Source organism: Hippoglossus hippoglossus, chromosome 2, assembly GCF_009819705.1.
Source record: "Hippoglossus hippoglossus isolate fHipHip1 chromosome 2, fHipHip1.pri, whole genome shotgun sequence".
NCBI classification, from domain to species: Eukaryota; Metazoa; Chordata; class Actinopteri; order Pleuronectiformes; family Pleuronectidae; genus Hippoglossus; species Hippoglossus hippoglossus.
In genome coordinates, this window is record NC_047152.1 from 10,459,107 (window position 1) to 10,487,001 (window position 27,895).

The 27,895-nt window shown below is 45.4% G+C and overlaps 3 protein-coding genes across 8 annotated transcripts in view; 2 read left to right on the forward strand and 1 right to left on the reverse strand.

Annotated features, from left to right (window-relative positions):
• Positions 1-27,682, forward strand: LOC117776718 (dynein light chain Tctex-type 3-like). Of its 3 annotated transcripts, none has more exons than XM_034610939.1 (6): positions 1-164; positions 602-643; positions 1,198-1,321; positions 1,442-1,519; positions 2,115-2,209; positions 27,641-27,682. In XM_034610939.1, exons 1-5 carry the CDS (start codon positions 129-131, stop codon positions 2,186-2,188), a joined length of 354 nt encoding a protein of 117 aa, XP_034466830.1. In that variant the 5' UTR covers positions 1-128; the 3' UTR covers positions 2,189-2,209; positions 27,641-27,682. The 3 variants fall into 3 exon arrangements, with proteins under 3 accessions (XP_034466830.1, XP_034466821.1, XP_034466810.1); XM_034610930.1 differs by lacking the exon at positions 27,641-27,682 and adding an exon at positions 10,086-10,104; XM_034610919.1 differs by lacking the exon at positions 27,641-27,682 and having other exon boundaries at positions 2,115-2,325.
• On the reverse strand, positions 2,531-11,462 carry LOC117776654 (cytochrome b-245 heavy chain). Of its 3 annotated transcripts, none has more exons than XM_034610787.1 (14): positions 11,425-11,462; positions 8,540-8,602; positions 7,749-7,841; positions 6,690-6,800; positions 6,533-6,617; positions 6,284-6,432; positions 5,728-5,909; positions 5,392-5,524; positions 5,224-5,316; positions 4,888-5,141; positions 4,257-4,419; positions 3,799-3,945; positions 3,483-3,607; positions 2,531-3,114 (listed from the first exon to the last, which is right to left on the reverse strand). In XM_034610787.1, exons 2-14 carry the CDS (start codon positions 8,582-8,584, stop codon positions 2,997-2,999), a joined length of 1,698 nt encoding a protein of 565 aa, XP_034466678.1. In that variant the 5' UTR covers positions 8,585-8,602; positions 11,425-11,462; the 3' UTR covers positions 2,531-2,996. The 3 variants fall into 3 exon arrangements, with proteins under 3 accessions (XP_034466678.1, XP_034466696.1, XP_034466687.1); XM_034610805.1 differs by lacking the exon at positions 11,425-11,462 and adding an exon at positions 9,945-9,963; XM_034610796.1 differs by lacking the exon at positions 11,425-11,462 and having other exon boundaries at positions 8,540-8,677.
• The window catches only part of LOC117776679 (prolactin receptor-like), a 17,186-nt gene continuing 1,285 nt past the window's right edge, over positions 11,995-27,895 (forward strand). For both annotated transcript variants that reach the window (XM_034610826.1, XM_034610834.1), the window contains exons 1-8: positions 11,995-12,230; positions 20,859-20,963; positions 22,948-23,089; positions 24,193-24,362; positions 26,481-26,659; positions 26,743-26,896; positions 27,547-27,634; positions 27,764-27,833. In XM_034610826.1, the coding sequence (XP_034466717.1) occupies positions 20,876-20,963; positions 22,948-23,089; positions 24,193-24,362; positions 26,481-26,659; positions 26,743-26,896; positions 27,547-27,634; positions 27,764-27,833 (891 nt within the window). In that variant the 5' untranslated portion in view covers positions 11,995-12,230; positions 20,859-20,875. The remainder of the gene's footprint in view (positions 12,231-20,858; positions 20,964-22,947; positions 23,090-24,192; positions 24,363-26,480; positions 26,660-26,742; positions 26,897-27,546; positions 27,635-27,763; positions 27,834-27,895) is intronic.

Sequence of the window (27,895 nt, forward strand, 5' to 3'; positions counted from 1 at the left end):
CTCTTGATGACAGCAGACCGGAAGTCCCGCTCCGTGGCTCTCTCTTCCTGCTCCGAGGGGTTTTTGCTCTTTTCTCTTGTTTTTAACTTAAAAACGTGAAAAGTTCCTGAAGCTGAACTCGACGGTGAATGACGGGAATGGAGGAATTTCACAACGGAAACGAGGTTTGTCCCTGAAGGTCGTTATTTACATTATTGTCATCAAACCAGTTAGCTCCTGAGCGCTAGCCAAACACAAACAATGCTAACGCCTCTTGGTAAACACACCGAATTCACATTGTGAGGCTTCATTTACTCTTTATTCATTTAACTCAATGTTAATGTGAATTAGTTTGATCCTCATCACGATCATCTCGGTAGTTTTCTGTTTGTAAATATAATAAAACATCTGGAAAATGTAAGAAATCCATCCTCTGCTTGGAAAACTGCTCAAAACTTAACTCCATCTTGTTTTATTATAGTTTTAATATATTATCGTGTTAACATCTGTTTCTGTTCACGTGAATCTGCTGCATTTTCTGCAGTAAAGGTTTATTCTGTGAAAGTTGAATTAACCGTGTGTGTGTGTGTGTGTGTGTGTGTGTGTGTGTGTAAACTTTCAGGGCTCCTTCAACTCTGACGAGGCCGATAACATCGTCAAGGAGGTGACGTCTATTTTCTTTATAAGTAACTTAACTTAACTCTTCGTGAAAACTCAAATACTTGCACCTGAGCATTTTTATTATTATTATTATTAATAAGTGTTTCCCCTGTTTTCCATATATTCGTATCATTGAGCAGTTAATGTATTTACAAGGTTTAACTCTGGGTTTCTTGTGAATATCTTTATGATTCATGAACAGGGACAGTGATGAAAACAAACTGAGACAGATGATTCCACCCTGTCGGGGTTTCAGTCTGAATTTCAGGTTTAAAAGTTTGTTTGCACAGATCTAGGTGTGCGAGTTTGTATTTATTTATTTATTCGTCATTATTTCTCTTTTTTGAGGCGATGAGGGAATAAGTGAGTGACTTATTACAAAGGTACATTCATAACCTGAACACATGATCAGATAAAGGTTTGTTTCGGTCACGTCTTGTCTAACAGTGTCCCTCGTTGTAGAGCAGAACAGAGTTCACTCTTTATCCCAGCGTCCTCGGGCTCAAACGGCGTCCGCTGACTTCCACATGACCGTGAAGCTCTGTTTGTTTCTCTCAGTGCATCGAGGGCGTCGTGGGCGCTGACGACTACAGTCAGAACCTGGTGAACAAGTGGACGGCCAGCATCGTGGAGCGCTGCCTCACACAGCTGGTCAAACAGGGCAAATCATACAAGTACATCGGTACGAGCGTCTTACTTCCTGTTCTGTTCTGCGAGGGTTTAAATCTGTGTTTTTTCAGCTGTAATCTGTTAAATTCAATAATAATAAAACTGATTCCTGGTTTGTTGTGTGTCTGAACAGTGACGTGTGCTGTGATGCAGAAAACAGGAGCAGGACTCCACACAGCAAACTCCTGCTACTGGGACACGGCCATGGACGGTAAGGACGACTTCCTGTGCTGATTCACAGCGAAGCAGGAAGTAACTGCACTTAAACAGAATCCCAGCGTGCATCCTGACCTTATCCAGTGAAGTCGGCATCACATCATCAAATCCTTAGTTTGGTAATGACTGTAGACTGTAACTAATAAAATAACTTTATTCATATAAAGCACTTTCCACAACAGCAGCTACAAAGTTAAAGGACAAGAAAGCAACAAAAAACTATTTAGAACAGAAGACGAGGGACATATCACATCAACCAGTTGAAATGAAAATGAAATCTTACATAAGAGATGTGGTTGTGTTCTGAATATCTGCCACTGTCGTCTCTGACCTTCTCCAAGGTTCAGCTGTGAAATTAAAGTCTGGCTTGTTTTTTATTTTTAGTCACAGTTTGGTTCAGCTTAGGCAACAGAACAACTTTACGTTTAAAAATGTTGTTCTCCCTCAACTCTCCAATGATTAAGAAGTAAAATGTACTTTAAGAAGTAAAATGTACAAATAGAAGAAGTTAATTCCTGCATATTTGTGTAAAACGTGTTCTTCTTGCTCCTGGATGAGTTTATTTTCTCCTGACTCCTTTGTCTCTGCAGGAAGTTGCACAGTGAGATGGGAAAACCGCACCATGTACTGTGTGGTCAGTGTGTTCGCTGTGGCCATCGCGTAGAACACACACACACACACACACTCATCAACACGCACACAACTGAACCCAAGAAGAGTATCATGCAGTGTGCCCCCATGAACAGCAGGGGGGGCCACCACGTGCCACAACCATCCAGCTGTTTGTGCAGCCGCAGAGAAGAAAACATCTGGATTTTCTCCTTCGGATGCAAGTAACACATCTCAACGTATTTATCTCCTCACGTCAGCGCTTCACCAGCTTCACCTTATTTATCACAGACGCCTGAAAACCTGCAGCCGCTCGACGCAGCTCGCTCTCTCGACATTTACATCATGTCACATGACTGCAGGAGAATAAACATCAAGAACAACGAATAGTCTCGAATTACTTGTTTCATTCATATTTTATTATATTATTTATCTCGACAGCGAGAGCAACTGTTTCACATCTATGCTTCATAAATATTCTAAATGTTTTACATGAGCACAAAACAAAACCAAAGAGCTGCTGGTTCATCATTTAAACAACAAACCTGGTGAAAACTATTTTTTGTTTTAAAGAATAGTTTTAGTATTTCTGTCTGTTCATGAAGAAAAAAACAGAGAAATCGTGACCGTGTTCAGCCCCAGAAGCGAAGAAGCGTTTTGAAACTTCACGTATTATTGATGTAACGTTAAAAGGAGAAGAAAGCAATGTGTGAAATACAGCAGAGTTACTTCAGCTTCTTTACAAAGAAACCGTTTGTGGCGAGCAGCAGCGAGCGGAGGAGCACGTACGTTCAGAGTCTGAAAAGCTGTGGGTTTGAGCTCAGCTGCTACTTGGGAACTTTCCACTGTAGATTCTTCTTTTTCTAGAAGTTTTCTGTGTTGAAGATGAACTTGACGTCGCCCTCTGAGTGCGACAGACACTGTTTCTCCAGAGACTTCCCCAGCTGAGGCGGACCACACAGGAAAACCCCTACTTTGGTTCTGAGGACACAAAACACGCAGATTTTATTAGACTGTTTAATCCAGATGAGAATGTAACCTCAACCCAAATATCACTGGATTAGATCGATCCTGAAGAAAACTGGAGGATTTCTAAAGAGGTTTAATAAATCAGAATATCTGCATAAAGTTCAAGATGCATCGAATCTAAAAATACATATAGTTAATGTGACTTTAAAACCTCTTCAGAGAGAAACCAGCAGCTGTTTGTTCTTTATCAGTATTTACTTTATAAACGTCGTTCATTTGAGTTAAATATCATTTAATAATCACTGAGTCTGGTCTTTACAGAGTTAATGAGTGTGTGTGTGTGTGAGATCATAAACTCGCAGGGCGATAACGAGCCTCACCCCGGGTGACTTGATGCGATGTTAGTGAACTCGTTGTCCCAGTTGGGTTTCCCGTACAGAGTCTTCTGTTTGAGGCCTGTGATTGGGTCGTTCTCCGCCTCGTGGTGCACACGGAAGTTAGCCGCCTGAAAGAACCCACAGGGCGACACAGTGAGAGGACGTCTGACATGCTCGTGATGCTTGTTTGGTGAAACTCAGGATTTTGGGTTTGGTTTCTGCAGGTTCTAAAAACGACTAAACTTCAGCAATCTGAATCTGAGGCTTTAAAAAGTCCTAAATATGTTATATGCTGATATGCTGGACGTGGTCACTGCACCTCGGTCTCCTTCCAGCGGGTGAGGTAGATGTTGTTGCTCAGGAAGTCGCTCATGCCCTTCTCCGTCATCTGAAGCTCCAGAGACTGCAGCAGGTCGGCGAACCACTCGAAGGCCTGGGTCTCCGGACACAGCCAGTAAAAGTAGATCTGAGGAAGAACACGAGTCAGGGGGGGGTGATCGGTCTGCACATGGATCCATTATTACAGTCACAGCTCCGGTGTCGTGCATGAACACAAATACTGAACATGCTGATGTCATGCTCTGTTTTATAATTCTCACAAATGAAGTCATGAGATCTTCACTTTGTTTCTTGCTCTGTGAACGTCTTGTGTGCGTTCAGCCCTTCAGCTCTGGATTCATTCGTTTCAGCCTCAAGTCAAGTCGAGGTGAACGTTCTCTTGGTTTCTATCCAGAACCAACACTTGTCCACTCTCCTGGTTCTCCTGGTTCCTCTCACCTTCTTGGTGAAGACGTCCTGGTCGTTCTGGATGCGTTTGTACCACACGGACTTGAGGATGGAGGCGAACGGAGTCACGCCAATCCCCGCGCCCACCAGCACGACCACCTCGTAACGGAACACGTCTTCGCTGGCCGTCCCAAAAGGCCCGTCGATGGCAATCCTGAGAGACAGACACACAAGGGACATCTAGTATTCATCTGTCCTCGGGTCCGTTTTGTGTCAGACATTAAATTATTTAAACAGAAACCATGAGTTTAAAGGGGAAAACACTTTAAATACATTAAATTGTATTAGTTTCTTATATGTTTTTGATACAAACTCTTAATCTGAACATGATAAATGCAGTTTAGAATCGTGTGTGAGAGAAAGTGAAGGAGCTGCCGCCTCCAGCAGGATTTCAAACGAAATGGACAGATCCTATTCTTTGCCTCTGCGCTCTCTCTCCTGAAAGGGAGAAGAATCACAGCCTCACACAAAGGCTGTAAATGTGCCCCCCCATCGGCAGCTCCTCAAAGGAGCGCTGGGAGGAGGTGCTGGAGGTGCTGGAGGTGGCAGTTAAACGTTATCACAAGCAATTTCAGCCACAATTTGCCTCTTTTATCTAACGCTTCCCCCCCGGTGGTCGTACTTGGGCAGTTTCCAGGCCTCCTGGGTCTCGTCTTTGTCCCCCCCGTAGGCCTCGTACAGCGCCTGGGTCCAGTCCCCCACGATGCGGATGTGGGCGCTGAAGAAGTCGTCCTCGGGGGCGGAGGTCAGGGTGAAGGGGTGCCACTCCAGCCGGGAGATGGACGGACACTGGATGAAGACGTACTGACCCACCTCCATGCTGAAGCCCTTCTTCTTCATCTGCAGCTCCAGAGTGTTGGACGGGTGCATCACCACCTGGACACCGGGCACAGGACGATTAGAGGTCACGGACTCTGCAGAAGGAGGTTCTGTAGTGTTCAGTGTGTAGAACACGCACCTTGGTGATCACTGTCTTCTGGTGGGACCGGTAGATGCGAACGAGCCTCTCGCACATGTACAGAAACATGGGGCCCACCACCCACTTCCACGTCTGGAGAGGAACAAGAGGTTATCAGACACATCACCTGCATCACAGTGTAGTGAGCGCAGATGTTTACTGTCGCACCATCGGCGGGTTCCCAGCGAACTCTGGTACAGCACAGCCCGACGCATTCCTTCCCCAGTCCTCAAACTGGTCGGCGCAGGACTCGGGGTCGTTTGTCTTCTGGCTGGCAGACGTCTGTCCTCGCACGATACGCCTGACGTCAGAAAAACATAAAGGAAGATGACTCATAGGAGAGAGAAACTATTTAAAGAAGGAGTTGAGACAGAGTCCAAGGGTCAGCTATGGGAAAAGAACAGTTGGCATCAAACATTAACCGACTCGACCGGTGGCCGAGCCGAGGACGAGTCGGACGAGTCTGAGTGATGTCAGTAAGAAACGAGCTGTGTGTGTTTTTACCCGAAGCCGTGGAACACCAGGCCGATGAAGAAGATGACGAACAGGTGGTGCGTGTACCAGAACACCTCGAAGTACGACCTCCGGATCACCTCCGTGGACGAGGTGATGATGAGGATGAGGGCGAGCGTGATGACCACGCCCGTCAGCCCGGCGATGGTGGTGAACATGACCACGGTAGGGTTCTGCATCAGAATACTCATTAGTCACCATGGTTTCACAGGGTCAAAGGTCAGTTTAGGAACATTTCTCCTGGAGGAAGTTCTCTGCTTCCTGGTTCTACCTTTCACTGAATCAGAGATGGAGGCAAATTCATGTCAGAGCAAAGAGGAAGTTTCTGTCATGACAACATCTCTGCAAAGGCCAATCCCCCGAAGAGGAAGGTCACCAGATGAAGTAACCCACAGGTTGAAGACACCAAATTTAGCAACTGACCCGAGGGAGTTGCTCAAGCTTGAGCAACACGAGAAGAATCCCACAACATGCATGAGTCAGAAGAACCGAACAGCCCAAGTGTTTCCACAACACGACAGAAGCAGGAAGTCGTCCGGTGACTCACCGTCTCATTGGTCCTGATGGGGTTCAGGAAGGAGGCGTTGTCCCCGGTGCCGATCTCCGAGAGGACGAAGGGCAGGAGGCTGCTGTTTCGATCCAGTTGTGCGTCCATGAAATACTCAAAGTTGAACAAGTGTGCGACGATGTGCACGGCTAGGAGAGAAAGGAAGGTTCTGTGCATCAGGACAAACCACCGAGCATCTCACATCGTAACTGTTGGACCAGGAGCCGTGAGTCCTGTGAGTTCTGTCACCTGTGTGGAAGGCGATCATGTACGCCAGCAGCTTGTGGAAGGTGATGTTCCTGTCCAGCTGTCGAGCGGCCGTGCGGCTGCAGCACTGACACACAGACACAGACATGGTCAGTACTGAGCAGAGGGACAGGGGGATCTCTGCTGGTGGTGTTCATACCTGGATGGTGCCGCGCAGGAAGGAGAGCAGGTTCCTGCAGACCGGCAGCAGGATGAGCATACAGTTAAAGTTCAGGCAGGCGGCAGGAGCTCGGGCCCAGGACAGTGCATGCTGGGAAAAGAGTAATCAGATTACTTCTTCAGCACGGCCCTATCACAGGTCGCAACTTTTCATCATTGAAGTTGCTTCAAAATGTTTCAAAATATTAAATAACACAAATCTTATGACACTTTTAATCACGACATGAATTCAGACGTTAAATATAAACATGTTCAAAGTCTGTTTCTCATTTAATCTTCCTACTGTGGCTGATTTTTATGCTTCAATTCATCAATTGGAATTTCATTTTCATTTTGGCAGGAATAATAAATAATTATATTTCAGTTTACCTCCTGGCAGTCACACGCTTCCATATACAGTATAAATACACACTTCTATTATCAGTTCTTTGTTCTTAGCAGGGTCCTGAATACATATCTTTACTTATTAGTCTTTGAACTGAACTGTAAATAATTGATTCTAATATCTTTAGCGTTGATCTGTAAATCATCTCCAGCTCAACACAAACAAATCAAACAGTTTGAGCTTCACATTTCCCGACACTGATGATGTCTGTTTCACTTCTGCAGCTGTGCAGCTGTGCAGCAGCTGGTTTGATCTGAGCGTCGTCGTGAACTGAGCCGAGACCACGGAGAAAACCGAGCCTCACAGCTCCTTCGCCCCAGGACCAGGAAGTTTGAACGTGTGTAGATAAAGTGAGATTATCGCAGGCGTGGACGTGTTCCGGTGGAGGTGTGGATTAAAACCTCGTGAGTCATCCAGCTAATCAACAGTTCTTTCTGAGAACTGACGTGGACTGAGGAGGAGGTGGAGGTGGAGGAGAAGTTTCCTGCAGCGTGTCTCATTAAAGATGGAGACTTGAAGCAGCTGCTGCAACAAGAGGAACTGAAAACCGATTCTCTTAAATGACTCATTTCACATTTTCCTGTTTGTTTGTTGGACCCTCAGAAGAAACGTGAATGTGCATATCAGCATGTGGAGGCTGCAGAGGAGACTCACCCCCAGCAGAACCCTGGTGTAGAACCACTTGTCCGTCAGGAAGGCCATGTAGAAATGCACAAACAGGAAGGCGTTGATCCCGAGCCAGACCAGCTGCAGCACACATCCACACACACGTCAGGTTCACAGATTAACATCCAGAGCGGCAGGAGTCACTCACAACTCAGGAAACAACTCAATCAGCTCAGAGGATCATAACGTTTTCTGCCTCCGGACACGAAGAAGAATTAAACATCGTCGGTGTTTTCAGGACCTGAAGTGAGTTTAGCACCTAAACATTTTAAAGTTGCACAAAGTGGATTTACACTTTGCTCCTGGACGAGCAGAGAAACGGCTGCAGATCAGTTTCCCTCACATTTAAGATCTCGATCCTTCAAAGTGAAGCAGCCGCTGCTGATTTACATATTTGGAAAGTTTAACCCAAATCAAAAGTTTCAGGTTAAACATGCTTATATATTTTTATTTTACTTATCACTAACAGAATTATTATCTGTAAATGGATTTAAAAACTGTTTCATATGTGAACAATCAGCTCAGTGTTTGTGCATCATTAATATTTAAAAATCAATATCTATTTTTACTCTCAGAAACAAAATGAAACTTGTTCAAATCTGCTTCTCTTCTTCAAACTTCATTTTTCTACTTCTGATCTCAACTGGACACAAACGTTTTATCATCTTTCATTTCATATACGTACTGACTGAAAGTATCCTGTTGCACTTTATCAGGTTATAAATGCAGATGATGAACATTTAATAAATAAAAGTTGCATTTGAATCAAATCTACTCACAATAACGAAGATGGAGAGTCCCTCGTTGGCAGCAAAGTTCCCCATGGTGCCTGTGAAGCTGTGAGAGTGTGAGAGTGTGAGAGTGAGAGAGAACGCAGAAGGAAGCAGGAAACGCTGAAGGAGGAGAGTGAGGAGCTCAGTGAGCTGATTACTTTCTTTATTCCCTTTAGTTCAGAGTAAATAAGGAAGTGACTCAAGCTTTCTCAGGTTCCTTATCAATACTCAGATATTCGAGGCCGAACTAACAACAAGAAGAGAAATGAACATCAAATATTCACATGGGAAAACCTTTCATTTTTTAACCTTCATGTTCTGATGATCACAAACATTAAAAACAGGTTGTTAATGGTCTTTATATAAAGTCATGATGAACTGTTGTGAACGAATGTGGACAGATGTGGACGGTGGTGCAGCGGGGTTCAAGCAGGGTCTTGAACGCGTGTCCCCTTGAGGACAGGTGACGGTTGAGGAGGAACTAGACACTCGATGGAGACACTGTGAGTTGTGCGCAGAGGAAGTGGCAGATTTCTAAATGTGAAGTAAAACAGATTAACTGCCACTAACTTCCTGTTTCAAGGAGGTGGAACCAACACCTGAAGACCCTGACGCTGGAGCCTCGGACCTCAACTGAGCTGCTTCGGTTGGTTCCAGCTCTGAGACCAGAACTCATCCCGCTCAGTTCCCAAAACATCAGTATCAGTCTGGCTTTGGTTCCTTTATATCCAGGTTATTGATATTTTGGTTTGTTTATTTCCAGATTATCGATCCTCACAATAACGTGAAGGTCGTGACACATAGGGAGAGGGTGTGTCATCATTTGAAACGCAGTGTTAAACATCTGTATGTGGAAGAAGAAGCTTCGTGTGAGCGGCTGCAGACGTTCCTCCATCCATCATGTGTGAGAACATCAGAGTACAGATACAGACTGTGGAATACACCCAACAACTGAAACGTGATCAGTTGTTATCGGGGCTTAAGACGGAAACAGCGATGTGTGTTCTCCAACTCTCACTCTGGATTAAGGTCCATCAGATCACTGCTGATTGTCCAGAGGATTTAACTTGGTAGATTACGTCCCAGCAGCCGAGGTTAAACCCTGAACCGGTGAGCGGGAGCTTTTCCTCTTCCCTGCGAGGCCGAGCAAGGCAGCGGTCTCTGTTGTACAGTTTTATTAAAGATTGAAGAGCATGAATGTACAGTATAAATAATAGTAGAGATATGATCCCAGCTGCAGATGATGAACGTGCACGTTAAAGTGCGTCTCTGGCAGGAAACAGAAGAACCTCACTGGTGACTGAAGCAGCTTCACAATAAAATAAAGAATAAAACATGCAGAGGAAATTAATCTTTAAAGGAAAACATTTGAAAAATAAAAGAACCAATATGTCTTATATATAGAAATATGTGTGTGTCTGTGTGTGTGTGTGTGTGTGTGTGTGTGTGCACAGTATTGGACTCATTCTGTCACATCTCCTGTGTGTCACTCTGCCATTAAACTTGAATAATGTATTGTCCTTTTTTGATTTCACAACCATTTGCTTGTTCGACACACGCACACACACACACACACGCACACACACACGTGAAACCTCTCTGTGTATCCGTGGTTACGCTGCAGATGCTGCTGCTGTAGTTTCATGGACGTCTCTCTGAGGATCCTTGTCAGTGTTTCTGTTTCTTCTTCTTCTTCTTCTTCTTCTTCTTCTTCTTCTTCTTCTTCTTCTTCTTCTTCTTCTTCTTCTTCTTCTTCTTCTCTCTTCCATGAGCGTTTCAGACCCTGGAGAACAGAAGTGACCAGAACGTGTGATGTCTCCAGCTTCTCCTGATCTCATGAAGTCCTTGTATCTTCGTCTCCACCGGTGATGAGACAGAAATGAGTCGCTCCACATTCTCTCCATATTTAAACCAACACAACTGAATGAATTATGTATTTTCAGTGTCAATTAGTAAAACACCTCATCAGACATGAAGATGCCAGATGTTCTCCACAGATCACAGGCTGCACTTGGATTAGAGCAGATAAATAAGTTAGATATCTATTGTTATAATATCTCTACTAAATGAATAACTTGTGAAATGAGCACATTTATATAAACTGTGGTTTGACCCTGAGGCTGCAGGTGAAGGTCGACTCCTCGGAGCGATTCACTCAAAAGGTCTGGACGGATTTTCCTCCTAATCCGGGGGAAGGAGATTAAATCTGTGACATCACCACCGACCCATTTCACAATGAATAATCACAAAGTGCAGCGAGCGGCGGGGGGGGGTTCTTTAGGTTTAGTTCATTCTAACTGAACAGACCTGAGACCAGCTTCATGTTCTCTAATGGACAGGGAGTTGAGAGCTCCTCGTGTCCTGAGGACGTCTCACGCAGCCTCTGAGACGTTGGACATTTCACCGAAACTCAAATAGTGAACATTCCGATGACTGTGGGGATTTCCTGCGTCTTAAAGGAGCAGATTCAGGTCGTCGCTCACACAGAACAACAACCGACCACGAACTTTGATTCTTTTATAAAAGGAAATAAACATTTATTTAACTGGTCTGTACTGCAGTTAGCCAGCAGGGGGCGATCACTTTGGCTTCACTTTCTGTCTCTATTCCCAGTCTGTGATTCTGAAGACGTGACTTCTTCCACCTCTGATCACTTCAAATGTTAGATCTTATCTATATCATATTATAATATGATATGATATCTGCTGGGCTGCAGTGAGAAGCGTCACACTTCACTTCTGTCTCTGCTCTCAGATCAGTTTCACTCGCTGGCTTCGCTCCGCACGTCAGCGACTTTACATAGTTCTGCAAAATGCATGAATGATGCATGAGCTCTTCCTGCAGGACACGGCTGCAGGACACGGCTGCATGTGCATGTCTCTGTGTGTGTGTGTGTGTGTGTGTGCGTGTGTGTGTGTGTGTGTGTGTGTGTGTGCCCCACCTCCTCCATGTTAGCAGTTGGGACATTGTGAGCTGAGACTGACGTGTGATTGGCACAAGATGGCCGCGTTAGTCTCACAGATATTTCAGCCTCATTTGTGCATAGTGGGATTAAAGATTGAATCTATTATTTTTCTCTAAATTATTGATATTATTATTTAAAAATAAGAATTTCTATTAAATCATTCAAAGTATTTATTTATTTTTTACCATTTGTTTGGACAGTTGATCTCTATGACGCCCTCCAGCGGCGCAGAGCGGAACTGACGGAGGTGGGAGGGTTGAGTTCAGATTGAGGATGAGGAGGAGGAAGAAGAGGAGAAGGAAGAAGAAGAGGATGAAGAGGAGGAGGAACAGGAAGAAGAGGAAGAACAGGATGAAGATGAGGAGGAGGAGGAGGAGGAGGAGGAGGAATAGTAGGAGGAGGAGTAGGAGGAGGACTATGATGAAGAGTAGGAGGAGGAGGAATAGTAGGAGGAGGATGAAGAGTAGGAGGAGGAGGAGTAGGAGGAGGACTATGATGAAGAGTAGGAGGTCCCAGGCTCCAGCTGGTGTCTGGCTGCTGACTCTGGATCAGGTGGAGTAAATCTGCTCTCAGATCAGTGGGCGTAGGAACGTCCAGTGAGTCCGTGAACGCAGCACTCGGCTGTCAGAGCTCCGAGCAGGATCTACCCGGACTACCCCCCCACCCCCCGGTCCCGGACCCGGTCCCGGTCCCGTCCGAGCACCTCCAATCTGCAGCCGCTTCTTTTACCTGGTGAGTGACACGCGCTCGTGTTTTCTAATCTGCAGCTACACGTGCACACAGCGCGCGTGCACAGGTGCTGCTCGTTCTCCTCAGGAAAAGTTTCTGTTCTTCTGGAGCCTGAACGTCTCATCAGGTTCAACTGGTTTCATTCCTCAGGTCAGAGAAATATAAAACTATATTTAATAAACCCAGAGCACAAGATGTTTGTTCTGCTCGTTTCATAAAGTGCAAGAATCTGTAGTGAGGAGAAGGTGTCTTTAGAACTATAGAACTATAAATATAACAATAAATAACTAGAACAATATAACTATCAGCTGCAGGAGAGTCAGTAGAAATATGTAAAAATATAAAGTTTGGTTCCAAATGTGTAGAAAAGAAGATGTAAACAGAAATAACCAAGAAAAAGGGGTCAAACCTTTTATATCATATAATTTTAACACACATTACAAAAAACCTTATTACTATTAATATTATTTAACGATAAAAGCAAAACCACACAAACTAGAAATGATTAAAATGATGGAAGCATCTTTTTCAGTTGACACGTGTTGTTCCAGATAAAAGATAAACGGACGATCCCACCCAACGGGAACTCGTTCTCTGAACCTTGAGACTCAACTGACGAATCAGGGGAGTTGTCACAAGACGTTCACTTTGCTTTCCTCTTTACAGTTTAACTCCAACAATAACTAATTCAAAACACAAATATGAAGTTTTATGAGTTATTTATTTCACCTTTCATCTGTCACACACACATCCAACATGTATTTTGGTTAGGGTTTAGCCTTTAGAGAAGAATCGTCCCACGTGTCCGTCATTGTTTTCTGATGAGACCCAGTGATTGACTGTCAGGCGCTGGGAGGAGCAGCTGGTGGGGGGGGTTTGGGTCTGATGACGGCAGGAGGTGATAAATTCATATTCTAATGTTAAAGAAATCTTATTATTATCTTACTATCAGGTCAGGAAATGAACCTGAGTCGTCTGAAACCTCTGGGTTCTGACCCTGACCCTGACCCTGATGGGGCCGTCTTCATCAGAGCCGTTAGCGATCATCCAGGACCCAGGGGTCAGAGGTCAGGTGATTGGTAACGAGGCCTCGAGTTCTGTGGTTGGTCACGGGGCCGTGTCTGCTGGCTGTCCTGCGCCCTGTGGTCACTTCCTGCTCTGACACCGCCGTCATTGTTTACTTGGTATCAAAGGACAAAGCCGCCATTTCTGACAAACTAGGCCAAACCCTGCGTCTGCGTCATCGTGGTACGGGGGGGGGGGGGGGATGTTCCCCTCCAGGCTCTTCCTCCTGATGCATACAAGACGTACTGTTGCCTGACTTCAGCCTCTCTGCAGTGAGGAGAGAGGCTGCGTTAAACCCGTCTGTGGCAGCCGGCGCCCCCTGGTGGCCACATGAACCCAGCGTTAGCCGCGTTAGCCGCGTTAGCTCCGCCCACAGGTTGTTTTTATTACCTGCAGGATTGTGCAGAAACCACTGGACCAGTTTACTTGAAACTTGGTCGAAGGGTTGATTGAAGAACTCTTTAGTTGTTGTGATGTAAAGAAATCAGGCGAATGCAGAATGTAACTCTGTATAAACAGGTAATCATCATAATGTATCTGATCCTGAATCAGCTCCAGGCAATATGGTGAGGAAGGGGCCAATCAGGTGGAGGTATACGCCCCCTTCCTGTTGGATCATGAAGTCTTTCTGAATAAAACTGAGCCTTTGATTCCACCTCTGTAATGAACGTGCACGTCTGAGGATCTGGTCACGTGCACGCACCAGGGAAGCAGCTGCAGGACTGGGGGTGAATCTTCCTGGGACACGACCACCACCAGCATCAGAAGTCAGTGGTGGTTGCTGGTTCTAATCCGTGCACAGTGAACTCCAGCGTGCTGTTGATGTGAAGCTGTCACTGTGTGAATCAGTAACAGGTCAGTGTGGACACAGTCCAGTTACATAATGCTGCCGTGCTTATGCCAAACATAACATGTGACTTCCTGTGGATCGAATGCCCCTGTCGGTTCGGATCAGCACTTCCTGTGCGTTTGTGTGTGCAGCCCGCGGCGCTGCTGTGACGGGTGGATGCTCCGACCGCTGCCTGAGCGGAGCTGCTCCCAGTACGTGCTCCACAGATAAGACTTATCTCTGCGGGATCTGCTCCTGGAGCCGTGGACTCAAAGTCCAGCTGACGTCAGCGAGGACGAGCAGCGAGGAGACGAGATGGAGACGTCTCAGACGCACTGACACACTCACAGGTTCAGGCCTTTAGATGGTGTCGAGTCTGAAAGAGGCTTCAGCAGCAGAACACGATAGAAAGCATCCTCTCTGTGGGGAAAGGCTTTTCTTCATCCTCCTTAATAATACATAAATACATATGAACAGCTGCCTCTCAAACAATGAAACTCCTGTGAGCTTTTCAGTAAATCTGGACAAAGTGAGTTTTCCCTGTCGCCTGTGGAGTCTTATCTCTAACTTCAAATAGCTTTTTAAATGTTTCTGCCTCTGACAACATTCAAATGAGGTCAAACAATCTAATAATCAGAGTTTAACAGAAGCTGGTGATTCATCTAAATGTCAGTTTATCTCCAACACTTTAATATTAGTCCTGTTTCCCTGCAGGTTTGTGAACTCGCTGTCGACAGCGTCTCCTCCCACACGAGGAGGAGTCTCACTTCTGAGAATCAGTGACTGTCACGTTACGTTCTGACTCTTTCAACTACTGAGTAACTGCTGGTGGGGGGGGGGGGGTTCAAGTTGTGTGATTGACACCTGAACAAGGTGACTTTCAGACAAACAGCTGGATTTCTGACATCGTGAATAAACCTGAGCTCGTGTCGATCATAAAGAAGTGATCAAAGCATCTCAGACATTTAAACTACTCCTTATTTGTATTATTGATGATCCTGCTGGTGATTTACTTCTTTATTTTAGTCTTTAAGCTCTTCAATCTTCTTCTGTGTGTTTAACACCGTCACAGATTCCTCATGTTTGAGCTGGAATCACGATGTTTAGCTTCAACATGAAACATCTGATCTGACCTCGCTGCAGCTGCAGGTCCAACGACTCTAAAGGTTTTTTAGACGAGGACATGGGAATGAAATCGTTCTGAGTTTTGAGATGTGTGGTCACAGGTTCAGTTCGGGGTGGACGCTCTCAGCTGCGGCTCGGGGGAGCGACGCCACTCGATACCTGGAGGTGCAAACAGGAGAAGCAGCTTTAGACGTTTCCTCCCTCGTCAGGAGCAGGATCTGTGTCACTCCACACCCGTCTCGTCAAGTTAGTGAAGACGAATCTCCGTCCGGCTGAATCCAACTCCCACAGCTCTCTATAATTAGACGTGTCCGAGCTGTCATCACCTGCTCCACCTGCCAATTAAAAGAGAACAGGAATATATTGAATAATCGGTCCTGACGCGTGGTTCTGACACTTTATTTATAAACTCTTCATCAGCAGGGACGTCTCTGTCTTCACAGAGAGAATCAGTGAGTTGATTGACAGGTTTGACAACGTGCCCGACCTGCAGCTCGCTCATTTCTCCAGGAGCGACGCTGCGTTCACGTTCAGATGAACCTTCGAGGAGCGTTTGTTAGATGCGTTGTTATCGATGCGTTCAGGTTCAGGTCGGTCGGCCGGGTCGTCAGGGAAACATGTCAAAGTCCAACTGAACGATGCCTTCAATGACCTCAGGGACGGCTCCAGCTTCTCCAGACGTTACTGGTTTTAATTAGTAGATGATCTGTGGAGGAGAGAACTGGAAACGTGGGAGGTTTCTGGTCCGGAGGATTCATTTCTTTGGTCTTTGTGAAGTTAATTGGACTTTAAATCGAAACTTATCCTCAGGTAGAAAACACAACTTTAATATTGACGACCAATTATAATTCAAAATGAAAATCAATTGTATCATTCTAATAATTGGATTAGAATGAATCATGTGGTGTGTCCTTCACCAAACTCTTTACCTTTGAGATTTAATATCATAAAGTTTGTGTTGTTCATCTGTCAACGCAGAACTTTTCTGATCCAGTTGACGAACGTGTTTCCTGGAACATGTCGACTTTCTCACGAAGCAGTTTTTCTCTAGATCAGGATCCAAAGTCCTGATTCTGATGTAATTGAGTTGTGTGTGTGTGTGTGTGTGTGTGTGTGTGTGTGTGTGTGTGTGTGTGTGTGTGTGTGTGTGTGTGTGTGTGTGTGTGTGTGTGTGTGTGTGTGTGTGTGTGTGTGTGTGTGTGAATTTTAATCTTCAGCCAAAGATCATCTGAAAGTCAAAGTCCTGAGTCCATAAACCTACGTAATGCACCTTATCATCAAGGTGTTGTAATGTGGAAGTGATCACAGAGGCGTTCTGCACACTGAGGCGCTACGGGCCGTACAGGTCGACCGTTAGTTCGAGTCCCTCTTCAGGTGATTGGCTTCATCGAGCTGCAGGTTTAAGCAGCTGCAGTGAAAGTGTAAAGTTTTCACAGCGTCTCCCGGCAACAGCCAACAACAAACCACACGTCACCATTTAAACCTGCATCGCACAGAGTAAACTAACTGAATTCGAAAACCCCCTCAGTTCTCCGTCTGCGTCTGAAAACCAAAAGGGAGTCACGAGCCCGGAGCTGGACCGAGTGGATCCGTGTGGGACAGGAAGTGAAGGATTGTCTTCCGGCCCGGGGGCGACGCGAGGAGCCTGAAGGGAACGAGGCTCGTTCACTGACAGATTGTTTCCCCAAATGAAACATGGGACTTTCTGCTTCATTGGCTCAAGAGGATTTAGTTAGAAAAGGTGAATATTGCTGCAGTTGTGTAAAACTCTGACCTTGGACACCGCATCAGTTTTATGAGCATGAAGTAAACGCAGCTCACTCACTGACCTTCCACGTAGAATCACTTTATTTTAATTCAACACCGACTCATTCACTGAGTAACTTGACCTGGAATCTTCTGAAAAGAGTTTTTCTCTCTGCTTACAACGCGCTGCTCTTTACACCAAACAGAAATCATCATGAAGTGATTAATAATCAACATATTCATCTTCTTTTGTCCATGAAAAGATTTTATTTCTTTAAAATGTCAGAAAACGGTGGAAAATCTCCACCTGATGAACATTTAACATCTCAGATAAATGAGAGTTTATCTTCAGAGTCTTTTTAATATAGGTTTTCTGCAGTTTCATTATTATGGAGACAGCTGCAAACATCTGGATTTGCCCTCGACACTGACAGAAACATGAAATCCAGGAGCAAACATTTCTCCCGACGCGTTATCTCTGCTGGTAATGAAATGAAAAGACGTCATCACAACACAAAGTGTGAGAAGACAGAGGCGTCGACTCTCTGCCTCAAATAGAACGGACGTAGTGAACATTAGGGGGTTTTATTTGTGATCATTTTAAACCGAGTCATGTGAAGAGCAGTCGCCTGCAGCCACTTAGTCTGCTGCTCCGTCACATGGAGGCTCAGACGTGACGGATCCGTTTCTCTGGTCTGCACCGCGGCTCTCAGCTTCCGGACCGGACACACAAACAAACTCCTCGTAGGGGAAACAAACAAACACATAGATCGGCTGTAGTATTTTTCAGGTTAACAGTTTCAGGGGAGGTCGACAGATGTTGGAGGATTTAGACTGTTGCTGTGGTTTCTTTCTTCTCGTGGTGTCACTGGTCTTGTGTCTCACTGACCTGTGGTGCGTGAAGGTCGAGCTGAAACTTCCAGATAAAACCCAACAAGGCTTTGTTCTAATCCTCCACGATCACGTCTGGGATTATTGTGTGGAACTGTTGTCTCAGCGCTGGAGGATCTCTCTGCTGCAGATCAGTGGCTCTGCTCCTCATGCAGACTGTAGAAGCCCTGAGCCGCCGGGTGACCTCACTACTTGCTCCTGTTTGTATAAGAGTTTTGATTTTATGGTTTTCTCATCTAGTTTTTCTATGTGTGAGGTTCGTGACCCTGGTTGACAGATGCAGAGAAACGCTCTGGATTTAGTTCAGCTGACGGGAGGAGAGAGAGAGATATGAAGAAGAAAGTTCAAATCAAAAGACAGGATGAATAAAATGAGAAACTAAATTCATTTCTCTGATTTCAGATTCTTAAATGTTCATATTTTCTTTGCTCATCCAACAGCAGTAAAGTGAATTAGACATGTGAGGTCATCTTGGGTTTTGGGAAACACACAATGAATCAATTAATTAAGAAGATAATTGACAAATGAATCAATAATGAAAATAATTGTAAATTGCAGCCCTAGAAAAAAGGAGGTAAAAGCCATAAAGGGATGAAAGATGGTAATAAAAGATGAGGAAGAATAAAGAATAGGACGGAAATAAGATAAACAGAAGAAGAGGAAAGGATAGAAGAGGAAAAAGGAGGTAAGGAGGTAAGGAAGGAGGGAGTGAGGAAGGAGGGAGTGAGGATCGTCTGAAGGAAAAGACGCGATACGATCAGATCACATGTTCAGATATAATCAGATCAACAAATCAAATCAGTGGATCAGGAATTCATCAGATGTTCTGAATCGTCCTGGGTGAGGAGACACGGACGAGGTTTAAATAAACTGTGCTGAGCTGAATCATAAACTTTATGTAACGGACACGTTCATAATCATTCTAATGACATTTCATCTGTGAAAAGCTGAATTCACACTGATGCTCCGTGGAGTTTCAGCCTGAATAAACCTCATTCGGTAGAAAATGAAATAAGTTGAGACGTCTCCGTCACTTTCTCGTGCTTTGTTCATCCAACATGAGAGAGAAGAGTCGAGTGAGACTGAGATGAAGCGACTGGACGGCAGCTTCATGGTGGAAGCTTCTTTAGTGATCCTGAAGGAAATGTCGATATCGAGAAGCTTCAAACACACGGGGAAGGAAAAGCATTTTAGAAATTATGGAGGAAAAGTAAAAGACATCATTCATTCACTGAAGTGAAGCTAAAACCAGAACTGATCTATTAAAAACCACTAAACTCAGATAAGCATTTGAATCCTTGTTTCTGAGCTAAAGTTCCTGGTTCCAGGTTCTTAATGGTTCCAGGGTTCCTGGTAAAGTTCTCCAGTTGGAAACCAGCGCTGATGTTTCCTGGAGCTGCAGAGACACATTTAGATCTTTGATTCTCCAGCTGAAGTTCAGGGAACGTTCCAGAGCTAAAGTTCCTGGTTCCAGGTTTGGAAATAGCTCCTGGTTTTCCTGCAGATTGATATGAGAATATTCCAGATGTTCTGCCTGTGTTTTATACAACAGCAACAAAATGCTTCTTCTTCTCAGCAGGATGATGATATTCCAGCGTGTGACTCTGTGGTCTGTGACTCTGTGGTCTGTGACTCTGTGGTCTGTGACTCTGTGGTCTGTGACTCAGTCCACTGCACTAAGCTGATGAGACTAATGAGCTTTCAGCCGGATGTTAAAGAGCACAGATCTGATTCCTGGTGAAGGAACAGAGCTGAGCAGTGAAGCCACATTCCACCGTCACCAGATCCACTGAGAGGAGCAGGAGACATGTTTATTATATTTTAACAGATTACAATCAAACACTAATTATAATTATTAAATGTCCAAGGTTAATTTGCTCAAACTGAAAAGTTAATTGTCATTAAACTTGATAATTAAATGTGTAAGGCTGAGGTTAATATTTGTTTTGACCTTTTGATTCAGTTTGGAAAATACAAAACATTTTTTAATCTTAACGTTAATTATCTGTGAAACACAAACAACACAACTGTGGAACAACTGGAGTCAGTCTCTTGCTTTGTTCATGGAGGAGTTCTCTGAACGCTTGAACGCTGCAGGCGAGCTGAGGCCGTGAGGGGGGGAGGGGGGGCGAGGAGGAGGAGGAGGAGGAGGAGGAGGAACTCTGTCAGGATTCAGACCTTCTCAATGTCCGTCTGTGTTTGGGTCACATGTTGGTGGGGGGGTGGGGGTGGAACTCATGGTTTCACTTCAATAAAACTTTATTTATTATTTATTGTTCAGGGGCCTCATCCTTCAGAGGCTGTGTTTGAGAAGTGATTATCTCGCTCCCTTTTCCAAGGCTCCTTCATCTCTACGAAGAAATGCATCCTTCCAGAGCCATGAGGGACTCACTGGGAGAAGGAGCTGCAGAGCTGCAGAGCTGCAGAGCTGCAGAGCTGCAGAGCTGCAGGATCCAAGAGACTCATGCTGCAGCAGTAAAGACGCGACGAGCTGCACATGCAGATATCAAATATAACTTTGGAGCCGTCATGTCGTCCATCTTTATTCCCTGGTTCTTCATTAACATCACGTCCTTCGAGCCTCCGTGTGCGTCACGTCCACCTGGAGGAGGAACAGCTGAACTCTGATCAGATCTTTGCAGTGAACTTGGTCTTTTATATACTTTTAGTTTGATGTATAAACGATGTGTTCAGAGGTTGTGTTGTCTTAGCTTCAGGATGGACGTTGACTTAAAAACAAACTCTGCTCCTGTGTATTTCACCTGCTCCGTCTTTGTCTCCATCGAGTCTGAACAGGAAGTCAAACCGTCAATAACCTTTCCACCAACGCCAGGATGCAAACATTTCTATAAGCGTCCACGTCGTCTGTCAGGGAGCTTTTATTTCCCTGTGCTGTGTTTCCTGACGGACGTGTAACGTGTTTACATGTTTACAAGGTGACGTGAGCCTCATGATGTTTGTGTTTGTGTTGACAGGACCAGACGCCGGCAGGATGCTGCTGCTGCTCTGTCTGCTTCCTCTGCTGAGCGGCAGCACGACGCTGACGCTGAACGCCACGTACAGAGCGGGACACGACCACGGTGAGTGGGAAACCAGCGTCACTGGACGGGGTTCGGTTACAGCTCTGGACTGATGCATGATGGGAAACAATGAAACGAAAAGACAGACGTTTAATCTTTTCTTGATTCATTTGATTTCACGGATTTAAAGATGCAAACAGCTGAGATGAGAACTTGAAACCATCTTCGGACTCCGACGAGCTGCAGGTGATTGGATGTTTCTGATCAGGTGGATTCGAGAGGAACTGGTTTCAACTGGTTTACGTTGATCTGAGTCAGAAACTTTGCAACATGGATGAAAATACCGTGGGGTTAAAAAAATGCTTGTTGTTGCCATGGTAACGGCACGTTCAGGGGTCATTTCTATGCAGCTCTTTATTTGCTCCTCTTATATTTTGATTAACTCGACATATACATGTTCTCCCAGTGTTTCTACTTGGATATAGAATAATAATAAGTCTTCTGATTCTGTTTTCACCTCATTTGTTGTGGAAGTGGAGGAAAATCCGGTGAAATCCTAAAACTGGGTCCAAATCAGAAGAGGAACTCTTGTTTGTAGACGGCGAGCTGAGACAGAGAAGAGACACAGATTCATGGTAAAGCTCCGAGGAAATGAAATCTGCAGGAGCCCTCTCCTCTCGGCAACCTTTCCCAGATGTGATGCTTTCAGGGATAATGTCAGCGCTGCACAGCGGCTCAACTGAGTCTTTATGAGGAAAGAGCAGGTTGTTGACGTCAGAGCGTCACAAGCCTCGTCTCAAAGTACAGAGCGGTGTCCGGACGCTGCCTAAACACAGCGTCTGCTCCACTTCCTGGGAAATGAAGCTTATTCACTAATTAAGTTAGAGGAAGACGGTTTCTTCTCTGTGTCGGTTCCAATAAATATGAGACTGAGGGATTGTGGGATTCCGTCCTGGAGGTGGCGGCGCTCTGAGAGGTCACCGGTGCTGAAGCAAGGAGGATGAGAGCTTTACTTCCTGTCACATCTCAGCTCCACATGCTGAGTGTCATCTTTTATTTATCCTCTGTTTGTGTGGCAGCTGCGATTTCACGTCTCTGGACCTTTTCTCTTTATTTGTGGACATTTCGTGTCTCTGGAGTGATTTTAGATCTTTTTGTCGGACATTACTTCTTGTTGGACATTTTGTGTCTCTGTTTGAATGTTTTCCTTCGAGTCATTTAGTGTGTCTGTGGTCTCTTTGTGTATCTCTTGTCCGTCGATGGCTTCCTGATGCTGTGTAGAAAACAAAGTGCTCCTGAATCTGCTGCAGGTAGAACTTGGCCCAGCGTCACTTTGTTTCTGAAGTGGAGCTTGTTGATTCGAACAGTTCCTGCGGCGTTGATCACTGAGCTTCTTACAGGAACACACCGGGCCTTTGTTCCCTGCTGCATTCTCTCGTGGATTACCCCCCCGACCACACGCTGCTGCTTTGATCCTGCTTCCTACATGACCAGGTCTCTGTGGTGGAACATGTGTGACTCCTCAGGAGTAAACACACCTGACGGACCAGAACCCGTCTCAGCTCCACTCGGCTGTTGTGTGTGTGTCCTCAAATCAAACATCTTCCATCATCTTTTCAGATCTGTATTCTTCCTCTCAGCGTGTCGGCTGCAGCGTTTCTACTTCCTGCTGCTTTCAGATCGATTCTCCACTGCTGCTGGAGATCACATTCATTAGAGTGTGTGTGTGTGTGTGTGTGTGTGTGTGTGTGTGTGTGTGTGTGTGTGTGTGTGTGTGTGTGTGTGTGTGTGTGAGAGAGGACTGTTAGATTAGATTGATTATTTTTTCCTCCATACCTTTGGTCATTTAGTTTCCTCTTCATCGTTTAGTTTCCTCTTCATCGTTTAGTTTCCTCTTCATCATTTAGTTTCCTCTTCATCGTTTAGTTTCCTCTTCATCATTTAGTTTCCTCTTCATCATTTAGTTTCCTCTTCATCGTTTAGTTTCCTCTTCATCACTCCTCAGTTGTTTTTGCATCAGATTACATCTGTTTATTTTTCACAGGGGAGGAAGTTGCCGTGACGACGAGGCCTCACATCTACTACTGCCGCTCGCCCAACATGGAGGACTTCACCTGCTGGTGGCGTCCGCTGGACAACCTGACGGACGGCGAGGTCGTGTCCTACGTCCTCACCTACTCCAAAGAGTGTGTCCCTCACACTCACCTTCATCCTTCTCCTCACAGTTTCACTCTCACTAAATTTGTTTCCTCTCAAAGTGTTTTCGGATCCTCGTGTTTCTGTGACTTTGTATTTCGGAGGCGTCGCTGTGTTTTCACATTTCCCTGCAGCTTAGAGGCCCAACGTTTTCTAGGTCGTTTTAAATCCACTTTGATTTCTCGTGCTCTACTCGACTGTGAAGCTTTTAACAGGTCGATATTACAGAGCAGCTCTGAAACGCCCAACGCCGCCTCACGTGGCGCCGGGCGGACGCCAGCCCGTCGACATGGCGAAAACGGGGACGAATTGGATTGTGTGTTTGACCCGACGCAGCATCGCAGACCCATCGATGAGTCGCCTGCTTCTCAGGCATCAAATATGATAAACATATCGAAGCTTGAAGAGAATCGATCACAACATAAATGTTTCTGACAGTTCAACCAACAACCAATCTTTTTACTTTGGTCCAATAATCATATTTCAGGCCGGCTCCAGCTCTAGTTGGAGCTCATCTCAACAGTTTAATTCGATTCATTAGAAGCTGTGAGTTTAAACGAATCAGTTTGATCCGTGGCTCCAAGTAGAAATAAATCTACTGACGAATGCTCAGAGACGCAGAGTGAAAAAACCCAAACCATCAGAAATGAGACGGATGCTAAAAAAATACATTACAGCTCAATTCCTGTGTCTTTATTAGATGACGGGAGGAATGAGCTCAGCTGACGCTCTGTCGAGACGTCTCCCACGGGAAACTAGAGCAGGAGACGACGCTCTGCTGAAGAACTAACCTGCGTCACGAATGGGAAGCGTCCACAGCTCCATGATAATACGTCTGTCTGTTGAAATGTTCAAATTAAATCTAAATACAAGACGAGAGAAAGTTTCAGAACAAACCTTGAACTCTGTGTTATTCTTCTGCTGCGTGTTGTCTCCTGGTGGAGGAAGAGACCGTTACTGTCATAATTCAGACAAACGCTCAAAGTTATCGTCTGAAGTTTGCAAAATGAAATGATTAACAACTGTATTTCTCCTTTTTCTGATTTCAAGAAAGTTATAAAACTGAAACTTCTTCTTCCTCTCTGATTCCCAGTAAAGGCCCCCGACAGGAATGTCCCGACTACACGAGCGCTGGTCCCAGCAGCTGCCACTTCGACAGCAGCCACACGTCCATCTGGAAGATCTACTGCATGAACGTCACCGCCGTCACCGCCACCAGGAACTACACCTCCCAGAAGCACTGCCTGGACGTGGCTGATATCGGTGAGGACGCCTGGTTTCAAAGGGCTTATGCAGCAGAATAGGTGTTGGCGACACCTAGTGGCCGGAGACGTTCAGGTTGTCTGTCCCATGGTTGTGAACACGATATCTCAACAACGCCTCGAGGGGATTTCTTCAAATGTGAAACAAACGTTCACTTGAACTCGAGGATGACTTGATTACATTTTGGTGGCCGAAGGTCAAAGGTCACTTGACTTTAGGTCATTTCTTCACGTTTTGATCACTTCAAATATGAACTGATGAGATTCCAGAGGTCAAAGGTCACTGTGACATCATTGTTAGCATGTCAGGAACTGAAGCTGCTGGTTGAGGAACACGATTGGTTCCTAAATACGCTGTAGCTCGTGTCTCTGATCTTATTGGTTGTGAAAGTTAATACAATACTCTATAAGATATCATTCTGACTTCCTGATGACATAGATTTCCATTGACCTTGACCTTAGCCTGAATCGCCTCATGTGTTCCTCAGCAGTGACGTGTGTTTGACACGGTGCAGCTCGCTCCTCACGCAGCCGAGCTGCCGTCGCAGCAGCAGGCGTCTGTAGAGTCAGTCGAGCAGAGAGCTGATGATGGGAGATGCCCTCAGGCCTGGTTATAATTCAAAGACTCCACATTCCAGCTGGATGACGACACTTTACACACACACACCTCTGTAATTACACACATTTAAATAATTCAGTGTGAAATGTGTTCACCTAGTTTGTCTTTACGACTGAATTCAAGAGACGCTTCTATGTGCAGGAGCCTGAAAGCAGCAGGAAGCCTCTGAGGTTAATCAGGTTCACTGGTATTATCCAGACGCTGCAGATCGGCTCTGGATCGGAGCGGCAGCACAGCCGAGGTCTGCTCTGCGTCTGTGTCATGTGAAAAACACAAGACGTGTGGGCCCCATCAGCGCTAACACGCGTGTAACCTGCGTGAGGGTCCACATGACGGGCGTGGTAATCTTTTGTTGGCCTCCGACATGGGAGAAGGTCAGAGACGTTGCTCTTATCTGGACCCAGCAGGGACTGCAGCCCCCGCCTGCGGGCGCAGAGCGGCGCAGGGCTCCATTAGCCAGAGCAACCGAAAGGTCACAAGTGAAATGTCTCAGGGAGTTCACACTTTGATTTCATGCTGCTGATGTGACGTCCATGTGCAGGAGAGATGAACGTGTTGTTAGAGGGAACAGACGACGGGATGAGCTGCTGGAGTCAATTCTTACAACTACATTCACATTAATATGACACAAACAAACAAGTCATGGTGTAAATCAGGCCCCATCATAGAGATTAGTTCACACAGATCGTGTTATAACATCAAATATTTCACGTTATATATTTATTATTATGTTCCCCTCTTGCTGATTGGTTTCATTTATCGAGAAACATTTCATGTTGTAATATAAATATAATATAAAATCAACTTTTGATGTTATAACATTTGAATGTGTTTCTCATCCTGTGCTGTGGTAATTCCCTTTCATAGAAAATGACAATCACAGTTTTTCAAAGGAAGAGGAAACATTTCCAAATGTTTTCCGTCGTCCAATTACAGAAGGTGTGTCAATGCGATTAGGGATGAGAAGAAGAATCTAGACAACAAGTGGAAATCAATAAAACCAAATGACAAACAGTTGCTGAGCAACATCAGACCTGGACTGATTGTAACTGAGTCCGTTGTTCAGGCTGTGACACGTGATGAATGTCTCTGTGGCAGAAGAAACTGGGAAATCTGTCAAGCTTAGATCGTGATTTCAACCTCTGCGGTGTCACTTTCTAAGGTAAAGAAGGTTTGATGCTCTTGTTTTGATGCTCTTGTTTTGATGCTCTTGTTTTGATGCTCTTGTTTTGATGCTCTTGTTTTTGAAAGCAGAAAACCTCCAGTTTAAATGTGACGATCTTGGACCCAGTGAAACTCTGGAGATAATTAATGAGCCCCAGGAGAGGGAGACTATTAATGCTGCTGAACTTTTAATTGAGAATTGGAACAAACGATCTTTGTGATTTCTCAGTGATGCAACACGATAATGACGAGAACTCTGGGAAATGTTGAAATCCTGATGAAACCAGAGAAACTGTCCCGATTCTGAAGCTTGTCCTGTGTTTGTGTCGTCCACAGTTCAGACTGAAGCTCCCGTCAACGTGACCTACGAGCTGACCGACCCCGGCGGCGACGAGATGGGCCACAACGCGCTGCTGTCCTGGACGTACCCGGTGCCGTCACACCTTCAGTACGGCTGGATCACGCTGCTGTACGAGCTTCAGTACAGACGCATCACCGAGCCCGACAACTGGAAGGTACGGGGCGGACGCCGCAGACGCTGTGCGACACCAGAGGACGAGCGTGGTGTTCCTAACAAAGTGCTCACGGTGTGTTGCAGGTCAAACCCTCTCTGCGGGAGCCGCGCGTGGAGCTGCTCGGCCTCCCCGTCGGCCACTACGTCATCCGAGTCCGCTGCCGCTCGCAGAACTACGGCCTGTGGAGCGAGTGGAGCGCCACGCTGCGGATGAGCATCCCCAACAAACTGCCGGCAGGTAGCCTGACGCACCGCGTTTCCATGGCAACACCCACACAGCGCCATTAGCATCAGTCTCCTAATTATGGTCGTTTTGAATGTAGTGAATCCTGGTTTATTATTATTCCTCTTTATTTGACAGCATTAGCTCCACTGGTCCTACAGATTATCATCATTTATGTGTCAATCAGGTTATTTTACACAAGGAAGGAATATTTAAAGGGACACAACGTATTCTTGAAATATAACAAATGTTCTGAATATGAATTGATTCCCAAAACATCAAATATTACAATTATTCTCAAAATATGACAAATATATTTGATAAAACTTTATTCTTGAAATATTAAGACGTTTGAAAGAAATCAAAGACTCATAGAAAAAGTATTTTAGTGTCAATCTATATTTATATATAAACAGTAAATGGCCCTCGATGCTCTTTGTTACTCTGAACATGACAGAAGCTGTTTGTACCGTGTTTGTGTTTGTGTGTCAAGTGTAGAGATGTTGAAGTGTGTATTTATTTCTGAGAGGGTGAGGACAGGAGGAGGGAGGAGGAGGAGGAGGAGAGGAGGAGGAGGTGAGGAGGAGGTGAGGAGGAGGAGGAGGAGGAGGAGGTGAGGAGGAGGTGAGGAGGGACGGTGACTAATAAATTGCTGAATGTTCCAGGGAAACTGTTGGTGCTGATCCTGGTGACGGGCGTCGGCGTCTTGGCTCTGCTGGTCATCGCTTTTGGTGTAATTCCACAGAGCAGAAGGTAAGAACACACACACACACACACACACACACACACACACACACACACACACACACACACACACACACACACACACACTTGTTGTGTAGATTCTCAAACTCTCCCTCTCTATTGTTGTTTGCTCTTCAGAATAAAAGAGTACTTCCTGCCTCAGATTCCGAAGCCGAGGATCATGGGTATTAATCCGCTGCTGATGAAGGTAACTGAGATCTAATGTCTGACTCACCTGTCAATCACCTGTCGCTGGTCTGGACTGATCAT

Coding starts and splice junctions, on each gene's coding strand:
- LOC117776718 (XM_034610939.1), top strand. CDS start 129: ATGACGGGAATGGAGGAATTTCACAACGGAAACGAG. Junction 644..1,197: donor CCGATAACATCGTCAAGGAG/GTGACGTCTATT, acceptor TGTTTCTCTCAG/TGCATCGAGGGCGTCGTGGG. Junction 1,322..1,441: donor CAAATCATACAAGTACATCG/GTACGAGCGTCT, acceptor GTGTCTGAACAG/TGACGTGTGCTGTGATGCAG.
- LOC117776654 (XM_034610787.1), bottom strand. CDS start 8,584: ATGGGGAACTTTGCTGCCAACGAGGGACTCTCCATCTTCGTTATT. Junction 5,525..5,727: donor CTGGTGTTCCACGGCTTCGG/GTAAAAACACAC, acceptor TTCTGACGTCAG/GCGTATCGTGCGAGGACAGA. Junction 5,142..5,223: donor AGAAGACAGTGATCACCAAG/GTGCGTGTTCTA, acceptor CCCGGTGTCCAG/GTGGTGATGCACCCGTCCAA.